The following is a 10,880-nucleotide window of genomic DNA, read 5'->3' on the forward strand; positions in this document are numbered from 1 at the left end:
ATTTAGCAAGCAATGGATGACATCACAAAGAGAGGACAGAACTGAAAAGAGAACACATAAGACTGAAAGATGAAAGAAGAGTTTAAATTGCAAGTACCTGAACAGAAAGTGGTTAGGGAAATGGAGGTTACTGCACTACCAAAGAACGTATATAGAAGGAACTGATATTTGTACAGTTCACTTCTATCAAGGGCATGAAATTTCAATTGATTGAATATATCACTCAGAAGGGGAAAGAAATCCTTACAAGACTGTGGTAGGGAAATTTCTTAGAGGGCAGCAACTTGTGAGATCGAGGTGAGATAATAACATTAAATGGAAGTTAAGAAACAATTTGTGAAAATTTGAATTTAGTTTCCCCAGAATCATGCTCAAAGCCAGGTAGTGGTATTATAGCAGCAGCAAAACTTCAATTTTGCTATCAGAAACAAAATTAATTGAAGGGTAGTACTGTATTTCTAATCATACACACAGAATTACCTTTAACCTTGGTTGCATTGATATTTGCCTCCTGTTGGTCCCTCAGAAGAGGATGGAAGAAAGTATAGACAATATCAGAATGAGAAATCTCATCTGCCATAAGAAACAGTGTGTTCAAGAAACGTTCAATATCCACACGTCGCCGTTCAGCAACTTGCTTAATGTTGGATCTTCCTACAGACAATCCACTGGGCAAACTGTAGGTAATAAAGACATACAACTGTTTACACCAAAATAACATTATAACAAGCATCACTGGCCCATTTCGAACATTCTGAAATAAGTGTATAATAGTTCCACAAGCATAAAGACCTTGTAATGGGATATAGGAATAATTTAAACAGACACTTCTGTCATGCTTTATGTGACACATTCAATATAACCATGACTCCAACAGTTAAAACCAAAAATGTCAGCAAACTGTGAAACTCAAATTTAAATCAACAGTAGAACTCGCAACAGCCACATAAAATGAGGTTAGAATTTCAAAAAAAAAAACAAAAAACAAAGACTTTTCCCCATGTCACTTTAACAATGACCAAACTACATCAACACTACACAGTCACTTAAAATAACTGCGCTACTGAAATGAAAATGCTGATACATAAATATTTATTTAAATCAAATCTAACTCTTGGACAACAGTGAGGTGTATGGGGGAAAGTATCCAAATCCAGAAAGACTGGTTATATGGTACACTTTTATTCATGCTTGTCCTCTTAAACGGCATCTTTATGCAGTCATGTGACTAATATGGAATACCTCACTGCATCCAGCTCAAGGCTCCCCTTCTGTTTAACTGTTTTATATAGGCAGAGTCATGGATGAACAGCCAAATGATTTGAACATCTGACCTGGATGCAGGGAAAGCATGGCTACATTATCCTTCAAAAGACTAAGAAACATCTGAATTCTAATTTATCTTTCAACATGTACAGGTGACTATTATAGAAGGCTTGCAGCAAGAGTACCTCAATGAAATGTGGATTGAAGACTGTTAAGTTCTCAAGGCTTGAAAGAAGAATTTGTGTTCCAAGGTACATGATATTAAGCCCCAAAATTACCAAACAGAGATTCAATGCTGCTTAAAGCAGAGGTTAGTTTGATGACAATATGGTAACCTGTATAATAGAGAATATAATAGTTTGACCCAGCAGCAATTTCTCATGATGCCCTGCCCCCTGAGTTCTAAAAAAATTGCTTATAAAAAGATGGAAAGAAAGTCCTCTCTTCTTTTCAAATATGAAGACCTGTAACTTTTCTATCAGCATCAATTCAAAGTTCAGGTATGCAACTCTCTCTGACTTTTCATAAACAATTCAAGAAATGGCCAGCAGATAGAGCAGTTATCATACAATACAAAAGACTTCACACAATCTGCCTTGTGGACCTTCCATTACATTAAATTACCCCATTTATGCCTGAAATTCAACCAAATATTATGAACAATTAATTTCTCACTTCACAGAAAATACAATGGATCTCCATTACAAAGAACTGGCTAATATTATTTAAGAGTAATAATTGGTGTTTGTTCTCAGAACAACATAAAACACATAAATACAATCAGTGGGTGGCAATTTGCAGAGAATTTGATGCTAAAGCAGGTGAAACATATAACATCCACAGTGCTTTACAAGGTTAACAACTAATTACAATATGCATACTTTACCGAAACAGCAATATACATGCATTAACCAAAACAGATTATATCACAGAAGTCTAGTAGGGGTGAGAGGTGTAGGAGAACCAGTGAAGAAGCCATATGTCCTAATATTTTCCATGACAATAACTAATTCAATAATTAACATTGCATAACTCATACATTACCAGAATTTAAGAATATGCTTGCATAAAGCGATGTTTCTCAATTCAGAGCTGTAAGTGGGGATTGTGTGTGCAGGTAATTTTCTTTATGCTATAAGTACAATATCAACAACAGCCTTATCACTCAAATAACACTGAATGTCATAAACCCATACATTACAAGGCATGCTTTAAAATGTTATCAGATTAATACAAAGGAAAATATAAATAGAACTGAATCATCACATACAATGGTGGCGAGATTTAAACCCCTTGCCTACTCTCTGCCCTTAATCTTATCTCTCCTGATTACACATCATCACTTGTGATCATGTAAGATTCCTGGACCTAGTATGAAGTAATGTGTATGAAGACGGGAGGGGTCTGCTTATCTGAATCAATAGAATTACTGACTGGTGTCTCATATAACGTGACTGATGTTACAGTGGGGAACTGATAATTCACTGATCATGGCTCAATGCTCGTGTGTGCACACATACAACTCAATATACCATATTGATTAAAGAACCTGAACAGAAAGAACAGTGCAGTCCTGACAGGATATCTACGTGTCACAAAATGCTTGAAGGTATGTTGCCACGGATTTCTGCTGTGTACCACATTTATACCCAACTGGAATGAAATCTGCATTATAATCTTTTCAGTTGACAACCGTGTACCTCAACTGCTCAAGCAGACTGTACTTTTGTCTTGAAATAGGAAGGATTATATGCTATATATATTTATGTATGATGTCAAAATGATATTTGTTTTGTGGAAAATTAAAGTATTACATATAGGATAACGTCAACTGGGATGTACTAAAAATTTATGTATATAAAATTAAGTGTCTGTTAACATGAAAACATTATACCATAGACTTCTACGATAATGTCTTTATGTCCTTAAAATTGTCCCCACGGACATGGAAACATAAACATCATTTTTATATAATTAATTTTTATGACCTTATATCAAAATTGTACTCATGATTTTTTTTTAATTGTTTTAAATTGTTTCATTTTGGTCCGTTACACTATTATACATAAAATCAATACAAAGTCCGTCGAGTGTAACAATTTAGGTCACTTCTTTCTCACTCTTGCCTTACATGTTTCGGTTTTACTAAAACCGAAACATGTAAGGCAAGAGTGAGAAAGAAGTGACCTAAAAAACATCGTTACACTCGACGGACTTTGTATTGATTTTATGTACTCATGATGATTATTACCAATATATAATCAGAGCTGTAAATGAAGTTAGATATGGGTAGATGTCTTCTACCCAGTTCAATAGCCTTTTCAAGGAGCTACTTCCAGTGTTTACAGTAATTCCCAACAACACAACATGTAGGAATGAATTCCCTACAGCTAACAATAGTTACATACACAGTGTGTCCAGGATCTGTTGGGACTCAATTTTTTTTAATTTTGCCCTGCAATGCCATCTGTTGGCGAGTTGTGGCATTAAGATTCTTGAAATTTCAGCTGTGGCTGTCTATAATTTCAAAGCGCAAACATAGCTGCATCATGTGTTCTGATCTTGAATGTAACAGTACTGTTCTGATGCTCATCGGAAAATGGCGGTTGAACAGAGAGCCAACATCAAATTTTGTTTGCAGTTAGGCAAAACAGCTGGAGAAGCATATGAAATGATGAAAAGTGTGTACGGTAGTGATTGCTTGAGTCGCTCGAACATTTCTCGATAATATGCTGTATTTCATGACGGTAGGGAGGACAATGAAGACGTTCCACGTGCATCAAAGCCAAGAGAGTCGCACTGAAGAAAATGTGAAAAAAGTGACCGAAATCCTTGCATCAGACAGATGTGTTTCTGCAAGACTCATCGAGGAGCTTTTGGGAATACCAAAAAGTACTGTGCATCAAATTTTGTCTGAGGATTTGCGCAAATGGAAGGTCTGGGCGTGGTTTGTACCACATGCACTGTCAGGCGATGAAAAACATGCCAAAGTGGAACACGGCAAAGACATGTTACAGTCAGACCAAAGTGATACAAAATTTACAAAATCGATTGTTACTGGTGATAAGACATGGTGTTTTCAATATGAGCCTCTCACAACGCAGCAGAGTGAAGCGTGGTTGAGCCCAAAGAAGCCGAAACCAAAGAAAGTGTGCATGCAAGAGTCAAATAAAGACACTGCTAACCATTTTCTTCGACGCCAAAGGAATCATTCACAAGGAATTTCTGCCAGAAGGTCACTGTGAATTTGATTATTATCTCGGAGTCCTCAATCGTTTGTGGGCAAGAATTCATAGAATTTGACCTGAATATCGAGAGCAAGATTCCTGGTTGCTCCTCCACAATGCCCCACCCCACAAATCAAAGATTGTGCTCAATTTTTGGGCCAGAAAAAGGATCACAGTCCTTGATCCTCCATATTCACCAGATTTGGCTCCAGCAGATCTCTGGTTGATCCCAAAAGTTAAGTTGGCAATGAAAGGAGACCGTCACAACACCATCCAGGACATCCAAAGGGAATCTACCACAGTTTTAAATGTGATACCACAAAAGGAGTACAGTGACTGTTTCTGAAAACTTTTCAATAAATTCCAGCTATGTATTGATTCAGAAGGAGACTATTTTGAATATAAAGAGTGAAATTTTGAAAATAATTCATGTATTTTTAACAAACAAAGTCCTAACAGAACCTCAACACACTGTGTATATGAAACAAAACTGTTCTACAGTAAGAAATTCTGTGAAGAATTTACAATGCCACTTTCTTTCAAATGCTTCAATCTATATGGTTTGGCCACCAGGAACTATAATTACACAATTTACTGTTCCAATTCTGTAAATAATTTCCACAAGAATAAATTAAGTTTATGTTCATGCTGTAAGCTGTCACAAAGGTTCACATTTTCACAACTGTAACTGTTTACATATAAAAGAAAAGTTTTATAGAATGATTTACTTCGTACAAAATTTAAAATGATCTTTAAGTCATTACCACCAAACTGAAAGCCAAATATAGATTTTTCCACAGCTAACACATTGATTTTTCATTTTGTCTTTCTCTCTCTCTCTCTCTCTCTCTTGTATTTTGTAAAATGTTAACAAATTATGTTTATTTAAAACCTACTAACACACATAATTTCAGCATCCTATGCACCACTAATGCCAGTAGCATTCTTCACACTTGGACAAGTTCACATAAGCAATGGCCCTTTAAAGTTTATCTTTCTGTTCCCCTTTCCATTGGCTAGTGCCTCACATACCAACCATGGCAGTTCCAACCAACCATTGCATTTGTACTATAGGTACCAGTATGTGCTATTGGGTAAGTCACTTGATCTTGATGATGGAGAAAATAAGGACCTCCATTATATCAGCAGTACAGCTCATATCTACACATTGCCATTACTAAACACAGGATCCACATTAGAATCCTCTGTAGTCCTGAATACTTCAATTCCTTGATGTGTGTTTGTTACAGATTTGAATCTCTTGTTGAAAAAGTGATCATTCTATGCAGTCAAACATTTTCCCTTGTATTTTCTTAAACATATTCATACACTGCAGCAAATTATTTCCAGTACATACGCCAAATACCAAATTTTGTCAAAATCTGCTAATCAGTTTCAGAGACAAAATATGCAGACAGATATAACATTGTGGAAAAGAAAACATAAAATCTTATCCCAGTGCCAAATATTTGGTGGTGGGAGGGCATAGTATAGATTTAGTTTTCTAGAAGATAACATTTTAACAATTTATTGGTGATCCCATTTGTGTATACAAGTTACGACGTCACAAACAAAATTACAAAAATTCATGCAGTTCTCACTCATGTTTCTGAAACTCAAGAGAATCAATTATACCAAATATACGGTGACAGAAGAATCGATACCCTAACTCTCAGGATAACAGGTGATATTAAAATTACTACAACCTTCCTTTAAGAGCACTGTCCTTTCTGGCATATATTCTGACTGTTGAATATAATAAATGTTTACCACAGTTGCAGATGAAACTGATGTCCTGGTGTTGACCACACTGTCCGTGATTCTGTTGGTCATATCTCTCATCATGGGACTTAAGATTCGTTGGTTTCGCACTCAAATGAATATGAAAGCAACTAACAGCAGCAGCGAACTAGAATCATTATATGGCGTATACCGAAGTCAACCTACTGAAGTATCAAGTTCAGCACCTCTGTTATCTCTGTCACACAACATAATTGCAGGCAGTTCATCATATAAATCACAGATATCACTATCTTCAGAACAACTACCAACACATCCATCATTGTTGCATAAGTCTAAGACTGATTTATGGAAGAAACCTCCAGCTTCTTCAATAGAAAGTCCACCTGAGGAACCATCACGACACAACCGCAAATTTGAAGATGGAACAAAAACCAAGTCTGCATCTAGTAAAAACCCACTTTCCATGCCCACAGAACATAATTCAGTACATACTAATTCACTACAATATCCCTCCGTGGGACAGACTCAGCCATCAAGTCACAAAAAAAAGTCATCAGATGGAAACAAGATAAAATCCCTATTTTCACTTACCAAGAATCCACTTTCCAAACAGGAGAAACATAACAAACCAACTCATAATTCAATGCAAATGAGTTCATCAAAAATTCCACCTCCATTTGCAACTGTGGGACAATCACAGCTATCACATAATGAGGAAGAAGATGCGGATGGAAACAGACTGGAAGCTCCATATGCACCCATTAAAAATCCACTAGCCAAACCAGACAAACAAATTAAACCTGTGGAGGTCAAAAAGCCTCCGGACTATTTGGGGCAGAGTATGAAGCCAAAAAGCAGAGTTCCTGTCTCTAAAGGTATTCTGCAGAAGGTAAACCCACCACAACTTCCAACGACACATGATGACAGTTCAACTTCACTCACACTAACTGATAATAACAATACATCTCTCAAACAAACTGACAGAAGCTCAGCTTCTCTCAAACTGAAAACACCACTTCCGTTGCATGTTTTAGAGCAGGATGAATCAGAGTCAGAATCATAAGACAATCAACCAAAGACGAAACATGGTGTTTCTGGTAACAGCGCTTCGGTCTGTGGGTACATATTGAGAGTACATATGAGAAGAGGTAATTCATCGAATCCTGAAGGGAATTTATTACACTAATAGAGTGGAGCCAAATGACCCATGTTTGTACTACACGGGCAACAGTGATGTCTTAGGCCCCCCATACACACACAGTTTGGCCTTCTGATCGACCTTACAGGCAAAACTTTCAAAGTTTGCCCTCTCCCGTTCCTTCCCCATACACGCGCAGATAAACCGGCATGCTTCATGCCACAGTCACGGTCTTCCAGGCTATATTGCTGAATCACACACGTCACATGCTACGGTCCTGCAGGTAGAACTGACGGACTGATGGGGTTCCTACAGGCCAACAGTCCAAACGATTGGCCAGCCAGCCACACCACACACATCAGTTTTGCCTTTCAGTCTTCAACTGTGCAGGCTGAATGGAAGGCCAAACTGTGTTGAGTATGGGGGCCCTTAAAAACTGATTAATCCTTCATTCATTAACTAAGCACTGAAACAGATGCATGAATGTAAGATTTGAGGTTGTCACAGTGGTGATTCTTATGTATACTACCTTCTGGACTGTAAACCCATGTCTTCTGGTAGTTTATTTCCAACATTTGGAGAAATCTGCTGCCTATACCTTCAGGAAGAAAACTGACCCTGAAGGTGGAAGCAGCAAGTTCCTCCAAAATGTCAGTAACAATCTATGGTGTGTCACACCCTACAAGATGTAAAGATGGCTTTAAAGAGTGAACTGGAGAGTGAGTAGTTACACTACTGCTATCCTAGCATTCACCATTAATGAGAGAAACTGCAGAGTACAGCAAGTTGTGGTCAAGATAAGAATCCAATAGGAATCAGATGCATTACCACTGAGGTAACCCACTCAATAATGAAAGTCTAACGTAACTTTATTCAATAGCATCATTCATGTTACATGTTTAGAGCTAAGAAGTAGCTGCCACGCTGATTTATACTAAGTAAGGTTCATTTATGTCTTCATTAGTTATGAGATGAAGTACAATAATGAAAATCTCCATGCCTGTAACCTCACAAACAAAAGCCCAGTGATGGGTGCTTGCATATGTAATTATGACTTCATTATCAAGAATTAAGAAAGATGCAAAGAGCATGATAAGTAGAATCACTCACTCATGGAGCTGAGCCCTTCTTGAGAAGCCACCAACTGTGCAGCTACTCAAGAATTTCCCAGCATTTTATGGAACCTGAAGGTTCTTTACCGTGTTCACAATAGCCCTCCACTGGTCCCTATCCTGAGCCAGATCAATTCAATTTATACCATCCCAGTCTATCTATCTAAGATCCGTTTTAATATTGTCCACCAACCTATGCCTTGGTCTTCCCAGTGGTCTCTTTCCTTCTGGATTTCCCACCAATATCCTATATGCTTTCCTGTTCTCCCCCATTCATGCTACATGCCTTGCCCACCTCATCCTCCTTGACTTGATCATTCTAATTATACTTGGTGAAGAGTACAAGTTATGAAGCGGATGAGTAGAAGGAATCTCAAGGAAAAGTGTACTACATGGGGAGCATAGACGTAAATAGGAGGATACTGAGCTAGGCTTTAGGGAACGGGCTGCGAAGATGTGGGTTGAACTGAGCTACAACAGGATATGGTTCAATGGCGCGCCTTCATGAACAAAATAATGAATATTTAGGTTCTGATTTCATGATCACATTAGTAACTATCAGCTGTACAAGAACCTGTACCCGGAAGTGAGCTAGTGGCCCTTTTGCTTATCTTGTGACACTGTTAAATCCTTTCTGGGACTCTGATACAGTCATTTCAGACCTCACTGAGTATCAAGAGATCCCTATAAGCAAACTACCACAAACATTTTAGGTTCAGGTTCTTTAATGGGTATGCAGAACAGATCATGCATGAACTGTCATAGTGTTAAGGGTGTCCAAGTCCCAACTCCTTACTCCAAACTACTGTACTGTATGCTAGTTAATCCTTTGCCATTAACATTTAACTCACTGTCTACTTATGTTGGGCCACAGGGATCTGTTGCACTGACCACATGACACGCTCTATCTGCAAAAGTTGGCACTAATTTCAACAAGTAGTGGTCACTCGGACAGTATAGCTCACTTACAGACTACAGGCCACAGAGTTATTTTTGTCTACTTACGTTATCAGATCAATCAGTTAATTTAAGTGCTTTTTACACTACGCTTCAGTATGTTAAACATGGAGGGGAAATTTAATTTTACTGCATTCCACTGTTTCAGACATGGGAAAGTGTTAAGGGGAAAAAAAAAACAAAAATAGTACGTACAATATGCAAGTAATAAGCTGAGAAATACAAGAGTTAGCTCGCTTACCTGTAGCACTTAGCCAATGGAAAGAGGAGACAAAGTTTTTGATGAAATTCACAGAACTCTTTGTATGAGCGAAACAAGTACGTAGGATCAGGTTGATTGGCCCGTTCTACTTTCACAATATACACGTAATACTTCTCTGGGTCGTATCTCTTCTGGTAGCCATACACACCTACGCTTAGTATACGTCCTTCCTGCTGCATTCTGAAAAAGGAATTGAAGTTTTGTTAAGTACCATGTGTGTATAATTAGAAATCAGAAAATACAGAAAGACACATTACAAGGAAATTGGTTAAATTAAAATGCATTAGTATCAACATGTATCGCATATGGAAGACAATGGGATTCCCCTGATGAAATCAAATATGACTACACTGAGGTCTTCTTGGTTGTAATACTATCTAGTCTTGTAGGAAGATACTGGCATTTTGGAAGAACATGTTGCCTCCATCTTCAGGGTTAAAGCATCACAACCCAGAAGACTTCAACCTGAACAATCATTGCTGTGAAAAACTCAAATAAAAAATTATGTTAAGTGGCCATTAGGGACACTGAAGACAAGATGGAGAAACTAAGGAAATATATACATGACAAAATAGTGAAAGGATGGATATGAGTAAATTTGCTTAGCGGCCTCCGTAGTCTAGGGGTAACGTTCCCACCTCACGACTCAAGGTACAGGGGTTCAAACCTGGCGGAGGTCGTAGAATTTTTAAGGGCAGAAAAATTCAGGGAACAAGTCCTCTGGGAGGGACTTTAAGCCGTGGGTCCCGTGTCATAGATTTACGGCATGTAAAAGATCATGCCTCTAGGAGACCTCTGAACAAAATTAATTAGGCAACAATTTCCTGCCCAAGTAGTTTCCAATGCCTCTGGTAGATGGGGGGAATAACAGGTACCAACAGCCGACCTCGTTGGCTAAACGGGGCTGATAGCACGCACCAGTGCCGGTAGGTTATGGGGACAGTAGAAATTAAAGGGGGACACACAATGGACCAATAACTGGTCTAAGTACATGGGGAAACCCACCCTCTCTAATAATAATAATAAGAAATTTGCTCGCTTTTATTAATAAAGGGATATGCATATAACTAATGGCCAGTTTCCTTTGTGTTTGGAGAAAACCTAAAGCACTGTTAATAGGATATGGGGAGATCAATGATGATAGGATGGACAAATGAAAGGGATAGAAAAGGAAC

At 38.0% G+C, this 10,880-nt stretch overlaps 2 protein-coding genes across 2 annotated transcripts in view; one reads left to right on the forward strand and one right to left on the reverse strand.

Annotated features, from left to right (window-relative positions):
- The window catches only part of LOC111863236 (phosphatidylinositol 4-phosphate 3-kinase C2 domain-containing subunit alpha), a gene marked incomplete at its 3' end in the record, with an annotated part of 61,058 nt that overhangs the window by 6,186 nt on the left and 43,992 nt on the right, over positions 1-10,880 (reverse strand). The window contains 1 exon segment of the mRNA XM_033750981.1: positions 482-663. Within this exon segment, the coding sequence (XP_033606872.1) occupies positions 482-663 (182 nt within the window).
- On the forward strand, positions 2,541-7,715 carry LOC111863240. The gene is made up of 2 exons (XM_023849364.2): positions 2,541-2,875; positions 6,269-7,715. Exons 1-2 carry the CDS (start codon positions 2,866-2,868, stop codon positions 7,297-7,299), a joined length of 1,041 nt encoding a protein of 346 aa, XP_023705132.1. The 5' UTR covers positions 2,541-2,865; the 3' UTR covers positions 7,300-7,715.

Source organism: Cryptotermes secundus, unplaced genomic scaffold (assembly GCF_002891405.2).
Source record: "Cryptotermes secundus unplaced genomic scaffold, Csec_1.0 scaffold688, whole genome shotgun sequence".
Classification (NCBI taxonomy): domain Eukaryota; kingdom Metazoa; phylum Arthropoda; class Insecta; order Blattodea; family Kalotermitidae; genus Cryptotermes; species Cryptotermes secundus.